We start from the raw sequence: 17,427 nt of genomic DNA on the forward strand, positions 1-17,427 counted from the left end.
TTAGGTCACAGAAGCGTGGACCCTGCCCCCTAGGTGTCAGGCCCTCTTCCCCTCATACCTCTTCTACAAAAGCTCAAGCTGAGCAGCTTTGCAGAGTCCAAGACAAAGGTCCAAAGGAGGTTTACATCTCTGACTTAGAACTTTGATGCTCTGAAGTAATGACACGTTCTCAGAAAGTCGTTTGGCAGAGAGGATGCTGGCTTCCCGGTGGTGGCATTGTGGGAGTGCCAGGATTCTGACTCATAAAGACCCAGGTGTCCGCACTTGGTCCGCACTGTGGCTTTGAGCTGTGAACCTGGGTAAAACAGGTATTTAAAGGTTTGGTCCTGTTCCAGGTAGAACATAGCACCTGTTATTCCGCTGTTAAGAAGGAGTGGGAGTACCTGGTGCATCTGAGTCTTAGCACTGCACACTCAGGGCCCTGGGCTCACAGTTTCTAGAGAGACTTGTAGAGCTCAGTCCAAAAGCAGCCAGACCCATTTGTCAGTCCTCCTGAGGCAGGGAGAAAAAGCCAGGCCCGGCCACGCCCATGAGACCTCAGGCTGGGACCCCACACCGTCCCAATGATGGCTGTCATTTATATTCCTAACTCAGCCACTCAGCCAGCTACTGAGCCGTTCCATTCCCCTTTGCTGATGGCAGTTCACTGACCTGGCGACATTTGTGAACGCTCCGAGCGGGCGCTTCCCACTGCCCTCTCTGCCAGCCTCCCTCTGCCAGCATGGCGCCCAGCGAAAGCAGCAGCTCTGGTTTCGTTTCTTTAACTTTACAAAGCCCCTGCTTTCACATGGCCTCTTTCAGCAGAACCTGCTTCTGCCTGTTGCAGGCCCAGTATCCCTGCCTCTGGGGATGGAACACTCTTTAGAGGAGATGCTGGGAGGGAAAGGAGCTCAGTGGACAGTTGCTTGTGTCTAAGCGACAGACATTTATTTCTCTTGTGCTTCCCTTCAAGGAGAGCTTGCAGGCCTGGTCCAGGCCTAATGCTGACTTGCTATTGCATGGTGGCCCGGTGGCCCTCAAGCCTCAGGCTGACTCCCTCCACTGACTCTGCAGTGATGCAGGGTCAGAAGCCAAGCTCTGAGTGCCTCTGGCTCCGGCTCTCCTTCCTGCCCCTCCCCTCACTCCCACTCTCTTGGCCCATCATAGAGCCAAGGGGCAGGGGCTAGGTCCCCAGGCCACCCTGCAGAGCTCAGCTCTGGCTATGAGAGCCATGGGACAGTGGTCCTGCAGAAGCAGGAGTAATGGTACCCCGCTTAGCCTCTCCTTCCCAGAGAGCTGACCCTTGACCCCAGCCATTACCCTCTCCTACATGTAGAGGTGTGGCTCTCGTCTCGCAGATAAGAAAGCAGGTCTGGACAGGGCATGCTCATCAGGCTCTGAACATATAACCAGACCGCCATTCCTGTGTCTACTGGCAAGGTGTTTCCGCCAGCATCACCCTCCACATTTCTTGCATTTTCAGTCTTTGGGTATCCCTGGTATTTCTACCTCCATCTTACCTTGTCCCCATCCATAGTGGTGGACAGGTCTGTGCAGGAATTCCCATCTCGACAGTTGAAGGGTTCTCTTCCATGGTAAAGATGGCCTCTGTGGCCAGCCCACCCTGCCATCCTGCCTCTTTCACTGTTGATGGGGATAGAGACCCCAAACTTGCCCAGATTGAGCAATTCACCCCAGTTTTCCCATCTAGAACAGAGCTGACCCAACCTCAGAGCTGGTCTCCCAGTTCCCAGAGGGTTCTTCCCAAGATGTGTGTGCGCCTTCACACACATCTGAGCTCAGAATTCTGGGGCATCCTGCCAAGAATCTTGTCCCCTTGCTGTGACCGTGCCTCAGGCTCCCACCCACTCACACCAACTATGGGAAGACAAGCTGGGTAGGGCAAGTGTGACTTAGTGAAGGAAAGAGTGTAGACGTTAAAGTGCTAAGGGGTGTGTAAGAAGGATTTAAACCCCATTGGACCTGAAGACACCTGTAGCCTTCTGCCTACAGAACTCACTTGAAGGTCAGTGGGGAGAGTCAAGACTGACTCCAGGGAAGCTGGGGTGGCAGGCAAGATGGTGACAGAAGCAAGGGTGACTGGGGTCTGGCCTAGTTATGTCCTTCTTGGGCCCCTCATCATGCCCTGGTTAGTCACCCACCTCCTCTGCCTCCTCATCGCTCTCCAGACCACACCCTCCTCTCATCTGCTTCCTTTCTCTTCTCTGCCCTTGGCACAATCAGTTCCGGTCTTCCCTGTGATCTTCTTCCTGTCCTCCCCTTCTCCCCAGAGCCCTCCATATCTCTGCCCTCTGCTTCCCAGCAGCCCCGCCTGGCCTCTCCAGTAGAGAGTGCCTGCCTTTCAACCTCACTCTGGTCACTTTCTTCCAGGTCACCCAGACCTCAGGCTACGTATGTGAATGGCAGCCTCCCAGCAGCCCAGCACATCAAGCAAGAAGCCCTACCTGACTACCAGGCCATGGTCAGCGCCCACACGCCCCTGCCCACCCACTGCCGAGCCCCATCCTCCACAGGTCTGCATTCAGACCTGGACTTCCCAGACCACCGAGGCCTCACCAACCCTGCACCTTCCTGCTACCTTCTGGGCAATGAAGCCATCTCAGGCCTGGGTCCCCAACCCGAGGCCCACCTCCCCGAGGGCAGCCTGAAACGCTGCTGCCTCCTGGGCCTGCCCCCCACCTCTTCAGCCTCCTCCTCACCCTGTGCCTCCTCAGATATCAATCCTGTCATCCACTCCTCCCAGACAGCTCTAGTTAGCTGTGTAAATGGACTCCGAAGCCCACCTCTGCCAGGAGACCTGGGGGGCCCTCCCAAGCGATCACGGCCTGGGCCTGTATCCAGTGATGGCCAGGAGGGCAGCTTGCAGCTTGAAGCATGCCGGAAGTCAGGCTTCCTGAAGCAGGAGCCCATGGACGAGTTTTCAGAGCTCTTTGCTCCTCACCAGCAGGGTTTGCCGCCTCCCTACCCCTTGCCTCAGTTGCCAACTGGCCCCAGCCTCGGAGGCCTAGGGCTGGGCCTGGCGGGCAGGATGGTGGCCGGTCGGCAGGCCTGCCGCTGGGTGGACTGTTGCGCAGCCTACGAGCAGCAAGAGGAGCTGGTGCGGCACATCGAGAAGAACCACATCGACCAGCGCAAGGGCGAGGACTTCACCTGCTTCTGGGCCGGTTGCGTGCGGCGCTACAAGCCCTTCAACGCCCGCTACAAGCTGCTCATTCACATGAGGGTACACTCAGGCGAGAAGCCCAACAAGTGCATGGTGAGTCGCAGGTTGCCAGGCCCACTCAGTCTCCCTTCAGAGCTGTGCCATCCACTGCATTGGAAAGGCACCCACAAAGTCCAGGGCTGTGGGTGTGGCCAGGGGAGCCTTGGCAGGACTACCTCATGCTTGCCAGGTGCCCTGCCCTCCACACTGAAGCCTTAGATGGATATTAGATGTAAGTTAGCATGCCATGCAGCCTGATGCCACATGATCTCTGAACCTAGAGGAAGCCTAACAAACTTGTCTTTTCCTTGTCACCTGATGGTGGCAGATGAGGAGTAGAGAGTGCGCTCTCCTGTCTTGAAGATAAGGAATCTTGTCAGTTCATAGACAGGCTACAGGTGGGCAGTCTTGAGGAGAGAAGGAGGTAGAGGCTGGGGCTTGGAAGCTATTGTGCTGTGCGTAGGTGTGGGGGAGGGGCACTGGGCTGCTGGAGACTATAACCTGATGTCGCTGGGTTGAGCGTACACGGGCAGGAGGGCTGATGGCTGAGCTAGTCCCTGAAGATGACGCAGCCATGTGGACTCTTAAGGCACACAGTCTGATGAAAGATGTGCTTCTCCAAGGTGGAGAAGATCAGCAGGCCGATAGACCAGGGCGGCAGAAGATGGCCTGTCCTTCCCCAAGACACAGACCACAGCTGTTAATCACATCTTCTTCCTGTTGGGAACCCATGGTTTCTATATGGTGGAACTTATATCTATATCTTAGGTACTTATACCTAAGTAGTAGCCCGAGGTGCTCAACAGCCTCGTTGTGCTAGGGCCTTGCATACAGACTCCCAGTATCCAGGAGTGGCCTGTGGGATGACCTGGGCCTTTCTTGAGTCGAGTGGGGGAGCCCTGGTTGTTCAAAGCAGGCTCAGGATCTTCCTGGTTAAGGCTCTCACTTGATTCCAGCCTCTGCATGACGCTAGACTTGGTTCTGTCACAATCCTTTCCCTGAACAACTACACCCTTAGGGATGTGTCCTCAAGCCATCTGGGACCAGGCTGTGACATCCCTGGATGGACTTTGAAGAGGCCCAGGGACGGAGTCCAGAGGGCTTCATGGGGTTGGTGTCTGATGCCTACTGGGGATGTATTTAGTATTATCAGAGCACTGTGAAACTCAGGGCTTTCATATACGGAGAATCAAAGGTCGGAGGTCAGATGACTCGGCCAGCTTCCCACACTCTTGACACAGTGATGACTTCACAGCCCCACGTGGTCCTCACCACAGTTCCTATCTACGTAGATAGGAACTGTTCACCCCCATTTTACAGATGAGAAAACAGAGGGCCAGAGAGATTGCACAACTGGCTCTAGGTCACACAGCAAGTAAGAGAAAATAATAGAAGCAACAAGATGACAGAGGCTAAAAATCAGAATGGAAGTAGTGATAGTAAAAGCAAGTTGTCCAAAATTGTACCACTAGTGACCGCTGGCGTGGGATTGAACCCACAGCCCTGTCCACTCCAGTGCCCTTGTTAATTTAGATGTATTCGTTTAGACTTCTCTGGGGCCTGCAGGCTGATGCTGTCAGGTGAGGCCAAGTGCAGTGGGAGCCTCTATAGAGCCCCACCCCAGGCTGCTCCCACCCCCATGGGGGGGGGGAATGAGAGTGTGCTCCCGATGGAGGAGTAGGTAACCAGGGCAGTGGGCCAACCCCGGCCCACACCCAGGTGAACTGAACAGCTCCCGTCCCTGTAAAATTATTAATTTCTCATGACAGGCCTGTGCTACTATGTCTGTAACAGACAAAGGAATCTTGGACCTGAGGCCTCTAGAGGACAGGAAATAGATGAGACATTTTGATTGAGGAGTAAATGGCCCACTGAAATAGCAGTTAATCCTTTTAGTATCTCCCCGGCAGCATTTCCACGGCTTTCATGAGGTAAGCTTGCCTCACCCCATGGAACTGCAGCACCCCTGTGCTGGCAGCTGGTTTAAATTTAGCCCGTGGAGCCTCTGCCTGATCAGGTACCAGGCAGCCTGGGTGTGGAAAGAGGAGCCTGCTCCCCATCATTGCCCCTTAGTCCTGAACCCTGCTGGCCTCCAGGTAACCCCGCCCTCACTTGGCCCTGTCCTGCCCGGCAGCAGGTCCTGCCCTGTTCAGTAGCAGGCAGCCAGAGGAACTTCTAGATCTCCCTGCAATATCCTGTTGTGGTTCACGTTGCTCCCGTTGTCTCAGTCTTATTAAATCCCCGGCTTCATCAGCGTTACCATAACAAGCCCATGTCCAACCCAAATACTCACAAGGCGCCTCGAAGACGTGGACTTTGAAAAGATTAGTCCCCTGCTTTCTTAGGTTGGTTCCACCAGACAGTCAGAATCCTTATTGTCTGAGCTGCAGAAGCCGGCAGCCAGCCGTGGGGCAGAGAGAGAAACGGCGGCTTCTCAGGATAGCCCTTCCCTGCCGTGGGCTCTGTAAAATAACAACGATGCCCAGAAAGGTCCTTGCTGTGGTGAAGAATTTTAACAGCACTGTGACACTGCATGGGGGACATGAGCAGAGCCACAGAGTCCGCCTAGAGTCCCACACACCGGTCTCCCAGCTTGACTCTGCCATTTCCCAGGTCTGTGACTCAGGCAGGTGACTTACCCTCTCTGAACCGTAGAATATTTATTTATAAAATGAGGCATTAGCAGTATTTAACCTCCAGGGTTGTTGTTAGCAGGATGCAGGAGGAGTGCATGATTAATCCCCTTCCCCCGCCCCCACACACTGTTGCATTGATGTCTCTGCTGATGGAAACAACCTTCTTGGTGTTGCTCTGAGACAGGTCTGTCTTGTGCTGGTAAACAGCGGAAATCAGACTGTTCCCATCCTGCCCAACCCAGGTCGGCCGCAGCCTTCTGCCTTTTATACCTCTCCTGCTTGTCAATTAGGCCCAGGTGCATTTGAATGGTGGCCTTGGCACAGCTGAGCATTAGAGCCCAGAGTGAGCCAAGGAAGGTAGAACTCAGCCCAAGGGCTTCTGGGTGGACACACACACACACAGAGAGAGATGCACACACGTGCATACACTTGTGCGCAAGTGCACACACACCAGAATTACATATGCCTGCTTCTAGTCTCCTTGTCTCAGCCGTCCCCCTCCCCCACATCTGCTCTCCAGTGCTTGGGGAGGGAAGGTAAAAAGGATCGGATTGTTCTGAGGGTCTCTTTTTGCACAGACTCAGTGTGAGCCTCCACTTAGAACAAAGCTGGGCAAACTATAAGGCCCAGAGGGGCTGGTCTGCCTCTAAGGGTCACAGTGCACAGGAGGTCATGGGGAAAGGGGAACTGGTACCGTCAGAGACTGGCTACAGCCAGCAGCTCGGCTCTTGCAGTCACCTAGCCTAGGTGCGCCCCACCCATTACCATGCATAGCCTCTTCCTTCAGCAGCGCCTGCCCAGGCTTGGCACGTACATGTGTCTGGGTACATGCCCTGCTCCTGGCTTTTGAGACCAGCTTTGAGGCTAACACTCCAACTCCCCACAGCATTACAGCCTCATCCCAAGGATTCCCTCGGGCCCTGAGATGTCCAGATGGCCAGATCTGTCAGTCCTTCCCTGTAACTCCATGCTGGGAGCTGCATGAGGTGACTTGGGAATTCTGCCATCGTGAAAAGCATCCTCTCACATGCTTATAAATGATAAGTCTTGCTGTATTCTGCTAGGTGGTGGGGGATAAGAGGAAGCCAGCAGCTAAGAATGGAGAGCCAAGATCAGTGGTCCTCAACCTTCCTGCTGCTGTCACCCTAATGCTGTGACAGCTCCTCATGTTGTGGTGACCCCAGCCATAAAATTATTCTCATTGCTACTTCATAACTATAATTTTGCTGCTGTTATGAAGCAAAATTATGATTTTGCTTTATGATTTGCTGTTATGATTATAGTGTAAATATCTGTGTTTTCCAATGGTCTAGGCGACCCCTTTGAAAGGGTTGTCTGGTTCCGAAAGGGGTATCGACCCACAGGTTGAGAATTACTGGCCCAGAAGTATAGGCTAGTTCAATATAAGCTGATCAAGAGGGTAGGACACTACAAATACCCTTGGGCATTGCTTGGGAGGTGAATCAGTGGGCAAAAGTATTTACTCCATGTGGACCTGAGTTCAGTGCCCCAGCAACATCAAAGCCTGGCAGGGCTACACCCTTCTGTAAGCCCAGTGCTGGGGTCCAGCACATGATACAGAGGCAGATCTCAGCAGCTTCCTGACCAGGCAGTCTAGCTAAAATGGTGAACCTCCAGGTTTAGTGGAGAAGCAATCGAGGAAGATATTTTGATGTTAACCCCTGGCCTCCACATGTAACCACAGAGGTATGTGTACACACAGACACACACCTACACACACACACACACACACCTACACACACACACACACACACCCCACCCCTACCCCTATCCTTGGAACACCATCCAGGGCACAGGGATCTGATCCCACTGTCCAGATGGGAAGGCTGTTCTAGGACATAGAGATCATGCCCAGTACAACTGAGTACAGTTGCGGAGGGCAGTGGGAACAGCAGTGTTCACACCCAGGCTGGGAGGAACACTAGGAACAGGATTTGAACCTATTTCTTAGCCTGACTCCAGACATGCCCTACCAAAGCTCTGGATGGGGAAATATCCAAACTTGAAACTTAATCTGTAAGCTTTCAGGGGCCCTTGCCTGGGTCCTGGGGTCTCAGAGGAGAATCAAGTAGGTCAGAAGCCCTCAGCCAGATAGGGAGACAGGCGACTAGGTCGCCAAGAGAGCCAGTTGGCTGTGACGTGGTGGGTTCTCTGTTCTCTCTAAAGGGACAAAAAAATTACCTGAGAGCAAGCTCCTGGCCTGGAGGTCGGAGTCCCTGGCCAGGTGTGAAGGCTGCGTAATGCAGTGTGCTTTAACACCTCTGCAGGGGGAGTCTGCAGCAAGGCCAGAGGAGCCACACTGATCCTTCAGCTCAGGTCGCCAAGTCCCACCCTGCTGTGGAAACGGGGCCTGAGTATCACCTCATTCCAGGGTTGGCAGGTGCCTAAGTAGGGGGAGGTTTTGACCAGAGACAGCTTGTGAGGTGGCATCCGGAAGTGCCCATAGTGCTCACCTCTCCTGGGGTCATGCCAGTTCCTTGTCTCCCTCATTAGGAGACAGGGGAGTCAAGGCCAGAGCAGGCACCAGGCCCGAGCCACCCAGAGAGTCCCAGCAGTCTTTGTGGACTTGCCTCCTTCCCGCTCCTCAAGCCCTGCCTGGGCTTCGCTTCTTAAAGCCTCTAGGCTTTGGCTTCTGGTTTCTGTGTCTGCAATGGCTTTCCCAACTCGGCAGCTCCTTCCCCGAGCCTGCTGTTCTCCCCAAAGCTTCCTGGTGTGGCCAGTTGTCTCAGAGACTGTATCACTCTACCCATAACTGCAACAAAAATGCCTGACAAAAATACTCTTAGGGGTTAGCTTCCAGTTTGAAAAGGTACACAGTAGTGATAAGGTACACAGCAGTGATAAGGTACACAGTAGTCTTAAGGTACACAGTAGTGATAAGGTACACAGTAGTAATAAGGTATACAGTAGTGATAAGGTACACAGTAGTGATAAGGTACACAGCAGTGATAAGGTACACAGCAGTGATAAGGTACACAGTAGTCATAAGGTACACAGTAGTGATAAGGTACACAGTAGTGATAAGGTACACAGTGATACTCTTAGGGGGGTGAGTTTACAGTTTGAGACGGTATACGTTCCCACCATGGCGGGAAGATGCTGTGGCAGCTGTTCCACCATGTCGAGGTCAGGAAACTGAGAGATGAACATTCCGGTACCCACTTTGCTCAGACCTTTTAATTCAGTCTAAGGCCGCAGCCCATGTCATTGTGTTACCCACATTCAAGGTGGGTCTTCTTCAACATGACTAGGGATGTGTTTCCATGGTGATCCTAAATCCAGTCAGGTTGATGATGAAGATTAACCCTCGGAGAGACTTGGGGCAGAGGAGCAGTCGTGGGCCTTTTTGTCCCAGGGCTGGGCCAGGTTGTCCAAGCAGTTCCCTATGAAGCCATGGCCCCAATGGGACCCGAGTGCTGAGCCATCTGCCCCCTTGGCTGGCACTCAGTGTTTCTTCGGAACACATGTACCTGAAAGCTGCCATCAGCTTGTGACTGCCACAGCCTAGATTGTCTTACCTGTGAAGGGAGGTGACTGAGCTGTCATGTGGCTTTGGACAATAACCCATGTGACAAAAGATTCTGAGTGTTTTGGACAATTTGCCTTTTGAAGGGTGTGTGTGGGTATGTAGGTGTGTGTGTCAGGTGGAGGGTCCCCAAAGAAACAGGAAAGACTGTTTTACAAAGGTTTCTGCTGTGGACTGGCTTTGTTAGGCCTCTGCCTGCAACCCCCTGTGCCTGCTCCTCCATACCTGCACCTATGCCTACCTGCCTGCCACCACTAGGTCCAGCCCCTCCCAACACATTATAACTCAGAGCTACCCAGAACTCATGTAAAAGCTGATGCGCATGGTAGCCTTCTGTAATCTCAGCACTCTGGAGGTGGAGACAGATGATACCAAGGGCACACTGGTTAGCTAGACTAGCTGACTCAGCAGCTCTGCTTAGTGAGAGACCCTGACTCAGTAAATAATGTGGGGTACGATGAAGAAAGATACTGACTTTAACCCCTGGACCCCTACAGCCATGAACACACGGACAGATAGGTGGACAGACTCTCTCTCTCTCTCTCTCTCTCTCTCACACACACACACACACACACACACACACACACACACACACCTCTGAGCCAGGGGCTGGTAAGCCAGACTGGGCAATGGCCAATGCCCGTGTCAACCCCAGGTTCAGGTTCAGTATCTGTGAGACCTTGAAAGTCACATGATCTCTTTGAGCTGGATAAAGGGAGGCATGTCATGAGGGTAAAATAGATTGGACGTGTGGAGTGGACACTATGTCCTGCGCTATGAGAAACTGGGGTACAGGAGCCCTAGTGCTTCCTCTGAAACCCCAAGCCAACTGCCCGTGTTGCTGGGACTCCCTGGGAGCAGCAGGCTCACAGGACCCGGAGCCAAGTCCTGTGAGCTCGGCACTGCTCTGTGGAATATGAAAAACATTAAGGATTAAAAAAAACCCAACCTTCTGAATCGAATTTAAAATAACAAAAGAAAAACAGCTTTTGAATTTAATGTAAACGGAATTGAAATGATTCCCTTGTTGGAATGAGAATCAGATAAAATCAACAAGGACTCTGAGAAAGTGTCCAGACTGCCTTTTCCAAGGGATGTCACAGAGACGGCCTGCTCCGCGGCGAAGCATCAAACAGTCCTGTCTCTGGTGTGTGGCTGATGTCCCGCCAGAGCTGGCATTACCCTTGCAGGGACAGTACGGGACAGACTTCACCAGGGCACTCTCCTGCCGAGTGGGAGCTGGGCACTGGAAGGTTCTCCAGAGAAAGGGTGGCTCCTGCCCTTCACCATCCTCTCAGCACAGCTCCACTGAGACTTTGGGCCAGGTTTAACCAGAGCAACAGGGGATAGGCTGGGCTGCAGGGTGGGGCTGCAGCAGAGACAGAAGAGGGGGTGGAGCCTCCCCTGGGAGCCATGACAGCTGGGCTCTCGCAGGTTAGTGGGAACTTCTCAGGTACAGACCAAGAGGAAAGGCAGGCAGGGAAAGGGATGATGATTGTCACCCTCGGTGGGTGTGTGGTAGTGCTGCCTTGGGTATTGATACATGCACAGTGTCTAGGAACAGAGGGAAGAATTTTTTTTTTTTGGTTTTGGCTTTTTGGATTTTGGTTTTTCAAGACAGGGTTTCTCTGTATAGCTCTGGCTGTCCTGGAACTCAGTCTGTAGACCAGGCTGACCTTGAACTCAGAAATCCGCCTGCCTCTGTCTCCCAGAGTGCTGGGATTACAGACGTGCGCCACCACTGTTTGGCCAGAGTGGAGAATCTAATTGAGCCTCTGTAACTATCAGAGTCCAATGAGCACCTTGCGCTCTACCCCAGAGACAGTGGAGAGTCCTCGAAGTGTCCTAAGTTGGAGAGTGGCATGAACTGACATCAAGGAAAGACATTGAGGCCTTTGAAGGGAGAATGGTCCTAATCCAGAGCCCTTTCTCTCGAGATCCTTCAGAGCAGCACGGCTGGGACCGTGCCCCAGAAGCAGGGCTTGGCTGTCAGCCAGTACCGGGCATCCTCTGGCTGGGCCGGGTTGACTTGGCATCTGCACACAATTGGGCATGAGAGCCTAGTCCCCATTAGAAACGATGCCCAACACATTTAGCAGTGGGAAATGGAGAGACATTTCCCATCACGTGGCTAGGTGAAGTTTGCACAACTTTTCTTTGTTTTCCACTGGCCCCCACAGTACTTCCTCCTCCACTGCCAGGGTGGGGCCATGGAGGTCTGTGAGTAATTAGGGTGTGGCTCCACCTCCTTGCCCTGCATTCTTCCTACATGGGTAGTGGTAGGATATGCCAGGGGATCTGCGGCTATGTGGTCTTGCACGGGTCTGGGAGGTGACTCTGGGGGGGTCAGCCTCCTCTGCCCTCTCTAACCATGCAGGCTCCCTGGGAGGACCTGCTGTGTTACAGATATAAGCTCCAGGGGACAGGAGGCATGGTCAGGCTAGCCTTTGCATCTCTTAGGATGGAACATTTGGACCACAGGGCTCTACAGGACTGCACATCTGGGCAAGACCTGATGTATCTGTGGGCATGAACAAGGCTAGCTGGGTGATACTTGGTGGTAGCTGCCTACCAGCCCTTGCTTTGTAGGACCCATAAGGCACCAGGGCCTGGAAGTGACATTCACACCTTCCCTGGCCGGGTTTTTTATGGGCGGTATCTTCTTGGGAAAAGTGCAGGGCATGGGTAGATTCCCCTTTACAGTGGAAACACTAAACTCCACAGGGTCACAGCCGTGGCCAGGTTTCAGTTCTCCACGCCCTTCCCCAGTGCTCTACCCTATGATCCTCCTATGACCTGTAGCTACTGTTACACCAGAACTGATCCATCCAGCTGCACGTCATAGCACCTGTTGACTGACGTGGTTTGGGGATCCATTTGGTCTGCAGCATCATTGCTGACAGACGTCATTGCCAGGAAACATGGTTAGAACTCAGGGAGCCTTTTGTGCCCCCTGTACTTTCTTACATTCTCCAGTGCCATCTCTATCTGCTCCCAGCCATCTCCCCTCCGCCATCCAGAAGGAGGGAAGGATTCACCCAGGCCGCAGCGCTCACTGCCTGGGTTTGTTCCTTTGCTATTTGCAGATTCAGAAACTGAGGTCCATAGAGAGGATTCGGATCAGTGTAGGCCAAGGAGCCACTGGTCAGCACCCACGTCCCAACATGCCTCCTGGGCGGCTGTCTACTGGTGCCTGCCGTCTGCTGGGCCCCGTGCTGAAGGCTCACATGCCTCCCGGTCAATCCTAAAGCACACTGGTTGTGTTACATTCACTAAGAAAGAAACTTCCAGGATTCGGCATGTCACTGAGTATTCCCTCCAGCCACCACGTCACCCCAGTAGCTGATGTGAAGGTCTAGGACATCTAAAGATGACCCTGCTGAGTTCAAGGCACGAATGACTAACATATGTTAACAGAATCGCCTTTGTCCTGACAATCTGGTGCTCAAGGCACTGCCTGGCTGCCTCCAGGGAGACCTGTTGAGCAGTGGGTTCCTGCCTCACCCTCCTGTACCCTGGAGCAGTGTAGTGACTGATGCCCATAGGTGTCAGGCCCAGAGGAAGCTGGATGGGTACTACGACCCGCACAAGCACAAGCTGTGCTTCTGCTGTGGGCTCTGGGAGCTACCTACCTGGTGGGACCTCAAGTGTCTCTATGTGTGACAAGGCATTTGGTTAGACGAAGTTTATAGCTATTCTCTGCTCCTGACTCAGCCATCTGGCAGCACGGAGCAGGGGCACGGGGACCATTCTCTCCCCACTTCTGCGGGCAAACGTACTTGGCTGGAGCTAGCAACTCTACCCCTTTGGAGCCTCATTTTCCCTCATTTGTAAAGTGGAAGACCTGGACTCTAGCATTTCGAGATCTTCTGGAAATCTTCAGAGGCCCCGAGTTACATCTCCTGTGGGCTGGCACGGCCTGCTGGGAGGAAGGAGTGAACCGTAAAGGGAGGAGCAGGCAGGTCCTCCCGGACCCTTACCCTAGCTCTCTTCCAGCCACGCTGGCCTCCTGGCTGCTTCTCAGACATGTTGAGCTCGTTAGAACCACATGCTCTCTGCGTAGCTAGTCCCTCTGCCGGAAGGCCCCTACCCCAGTCTGACCTCCTCCAGGAGGCCTTCTCTGACCTGTAGCCTACTCTCTGGTGTCTGTCTGTATCAGTTCCTACATGCAGCCATAGCTCCATGATATTCAGAGTTTTTAAGATTTTTGTTTCTTGCTGTGTTTTCAGTGTTATCACCAGTTCCCAGCTCATAGCATGTGACCCAGAGGTCACAACAAACATCACTTAATTAAGGGAGAGTGGCCTAGAGGCATTGAGGGAGGTCTTGGGAAGGGCCCGAGGGTAGGGTATTAGAAGGCTTATGAGTAGAATAAACACACTACTTATGTGTGTGTACGGGACTCGACGGTGCCAGGCGAGCCGGGGTTGAGCCATCCAGGAAGCCCAGCATCGGTAGCATGGTTGATGCTGAGTGCTTCCCAACCTGACTCTTTCCTTGCTCCATCTGCTGCACTGGTCCAGAATTCCTGGAGCATCAGACCTCAACAAGACCCCATCCCCCTTTATCAGCTTGGAAACGCATCCCAGTTCCCTTGACGGTGCTACAGCTTGGAGAGAAGTTTGCAGTGAGGTCCTTACCCAGTAGCTGCCTCGTCACTGCTGTACCTGCTCACCGAGCCACTGAGCTTAGCTTCATGGCCAAGGCCATAGATGGGGTTCAATTCCGCATTAATTCACAACAAAAAGATCCGTGCAGCCTTGGGATGTAGCAGGGGACACAGTGATGCTACCTAGAGCTGCCGTTGTGAAGAGTGGGAAGGAGCCAGTGGTGCACTAGTCCAGCATCTCCTCCAGAGAGTGCTGCCTCTGAGAGCAGACGCCTGCTGCTTGCGTTTCTGTGGCCAATCGTTTGACCTTGGCAGCAGTCCACTTCCTCATGGATGAGGAAACTGAGGCTGGAGCGCAGTCCCTGGCCCTTCACTGCTCTGGTTACCTGTGTCAGGAGGTTCTGCAGAGTGTGAGATGGAAGCCCCCTTTCTTGTCACCCCAGAGATCTAGGAGGCAGCTATTCCTCAATGGCGGTTAACTGGGGACTACTGCTGGCCTCGGAGCTGATCTCATCACTTAAACTGCACCCAAGAGGTTGGCTACCATGAGCATTGGCACCATAAGTCCCAGGCTAGCTCCTTGTTGCTCCCTCCCTTCAGGAGAGTGGGCATCTCACAGGAAAGAGGGGGGACCAGAGGTGGGGATGGGGGAGCCGGGGGGGGTAGGGGTGTACTTTGGCCTGAGAAAGGACAAGAATCTAGGCTGTGTACAGGGACAGACAGACTGTAAGGAACCCCATCCGTACGGCAGGAGTTGGCATGGCCCAGAATCTAGGTAAGCCCTGGGCCAGCAGTTCAAAACCTGTGGGTTGTGGCCCCTTTGGGAGGTCACACGTCAGTTATCCTGCATATCCGATATTTACAATTCATAGCGGCAGCAAAACTACAGTTATAAAATAGCAGTGAAATAATTTTATGGTTGAGAGGTCCCCACAACATGAGGAACTGTACGAAAGGGCCACAGCATTAGGAAGGTTGAGAAACACTGCCCTAGACATTTACAGTGGCGTTGGCTGAGCTACTATCTTGTTTCTGGTTCAGTTTACCTGTCTATGCTATAGAAATGATAAACCCAGCCTGTCTGGCTGGGGTTGTTTACCTCCCCTCCAGAAGATTTCATCCTGAGATGATTGTTCACCTTTCCATCAGGACGCTTGGATAGAGAATCAGGAAGTGGGTTGTAGGCTTCACACAGCTACCAGTGGTGAGGCCCAGGGCAGGACAGGTTTCTGCCACATGTCTCCTGGGGTCTTTTGATGCTTGTCTGAGGTGAAGAGGTGTTTCCCCAGCCAGCTCTGCCCTCACCACTACCTCTCAGTGAAGTGGGCCCTTTTGAGTACTGAGGAAGACAGGAGGAAGACAGGTGTGGTCCCAGAGCAGGGGCTCCCGGCTCCCGTGGGCTCTGGGCAGCAGGCACCGTAGAGCTGCTGGCTGCCCGCAGTCAACACCTCCGTAAGGAAGCCTGCGGCTTGCTCCCGGAAAGCCCCAGCCCATTAATTGTCTCCACATTGAGAACCAGGAGTGTCTGTCCTGCTGAGTAGCTGGTGAAATCTACCAGGGAACCCCCCTCCCACAGCCCACAGGGTGGGGGTTCAGCCTCTGGAGAGCTGTCAGAGGTGGTTACCAGGATCCAAATTAGATGCACCTGGCGGGGCCCTCACTTCCTCACAATCAGTGGAGAGAAGCTTTAGGTGCAGCCTTGGGCCTCAGGTGAACTGCACAGATGGGACTTGAAAATGTGCATTTCCCATTGGTGAAATGGGAAAAGAGAGCCGGGCTCGCATCTTCAAAAAAAAAAAAGTTGGGCTTTATGACAGCGTTGGCCTTATTACTGATTTACATTCAATCGTGTCTCCCTGGAAACCAAGCCAGCAAAGGCTGCACGTATGGGAGTCCCATCCTCATTGGCCTCCTGGGGAGCCAGGGGAAGGCCACAGAGTCCACTCTGATTGTCTAACCTGTCCTGCTCTAGATTATTCTTTCTTACCAGTGAGTTTTTTCTTTTCTTTGTAGCTTTTGCAAGAGAGGCTCTACATGAAGTGAAGTTGTCACCGGTTAGAGAATGAGTGCGGACAATCTAAGCTTGTTTAGTTAGCTGGACTGACCCCTCGGGGTTTTTTGTTTGTTTGGGGGATTTTGTTTGTTTGTTTTTGCCTTTGAAGGTTTCCTGTAGTCAGAGCAGAGAGGGAACTTTGTTGGTTTGCAGATTTCTTCTGGTCTAGGAAAGGCGACCAGCAGCTTATCTGTGAGGACTGGCCTTCCCCAGAGGACACTGACCGGCCCTGAGGGCTCGTGGGAGCCACGTGAGCCAGTGACCGCAGGGAGGCTCAGCAAACAGCTTTTGATCAACTCCAGGCTGGTGTGGTTCCTAGGAAGTCACTCAGCCTCGCATTCATAAGTCACTCTGCCTGGTCTTTGAGAGAAACCAAGGGGGCGTGAGCTGTGGAGGTGACGATGACGCTCAGAGCTGGGAGGCTCTGCAGATGATGGAGCCACTTTTCAAGGGGCGTGGAGCCTGGTGCACTCTGTGAAGGAGACACTATGATTGGCCCGGCTGAGGCAGCTCATCAGAGAGCACCAAAGAACAGGAGAGAGGCATCCAGGAAGGGGCGAGCGCTTGGTCCAAATCTAAAGGACAGTTGTTTAAGCCTGCAAAGGAGAGGAGCCACGGCCTACAGGGAAGAACCTCTGGCTGTATGAGGCCCATGTACCCACGGGTGTTCTTGGCGGCCCTTACAGTCTGCAGGCCCTGGGCCTGTGAGCAGGAAACCTACATTAGCTTCTCCAGAGCCAATCATCCCAGGCCCGTAGGGTGAGTCTGGGATGCTGTGGTCTTGGTGCCCTAGGTATCACTCTGGCATGGTGCTTCATCAGATCCAGGCTCCTGGAGGAGGCCCAGGTGGTCTCCCTCATACACTCACTCATCACTCTAAGCAACAGTCTGCAGTATCTGGTGTGGAGCACACTTGTCATTCAAGGATGCACTGGGATCTGAGAGGGAGCAGGGAGAGGCAGGGACCTGGAGGAGGTGAGAGGACACCTGAGATCCTTGAGTCGGTGGATGGATGCTCGCACAGTGACTGGGCGGCTTGGGTGGAAGAGGGTGGACGCAGGCTGGAGCCCTTGGCCCAGTGCTGGCCCAGGTTGTGTGTAGTCCTGTGTGTATGTGAACACTTGCCCTCAGCAGCAATCATCCACACGGATGGGCAGAGCCATGCTTGTGGGGATTTGCTCAGAGAGGAGGTGCTGCAGTGGGTCAGCAGCTGAGAGCCAGAAAGCAAGCCACGATACTCATCTAGCTGGGTAAGGGTAGAGGCAAGACCAGACAGGCCCAGTGGATGGAGAGGTGGCCCGACTAGACTTCCTCAGTAGACGCATGCTGCAGAAACTGCCAGAACACTGGACATGGGTCGTCTACTCCTAATCAGCTAAG

At 53.5% G+C, this 17,427-nt stretch overlaps 1 protein-coding gene across 1 annotated transcript in view; it reads left to right on the forward strand.

Moving 5' to 3' along the window:
* The window catches only part of Glis1 (GLIS family zinc finger 1), a 191,884-nt gene that overhangs the window by 119,592 nt on the left and 54,865 nt on the right, over positions 1–17,427 (forward strand). The window contains exon 3 of the mRNA XM_052176926.1: positions 2,371–3,256. Coding sequence (XP_052032886.1) covers positions 2,371–3,256 — 886 coding nt within the window. The remainder of the gene's footprint in view (positions 1–2,370; positions 3,257–17,427) is intronic.

This window comes from Apodemus sylvaticus, chromosome 3 (genome assembly GCF_947179515.1).
Source record: "Apodemus sylvaticus chromosome 3, mApoSyl1.1, whole genome shotgun sequence".
Taxonomy (NCBI): domain Eukaryota; kingdom Metazoa; phylum Chordata; class Mammalia; order Rodentia; family Muridae; genus Apodemus; species Apodemus sylvaticus.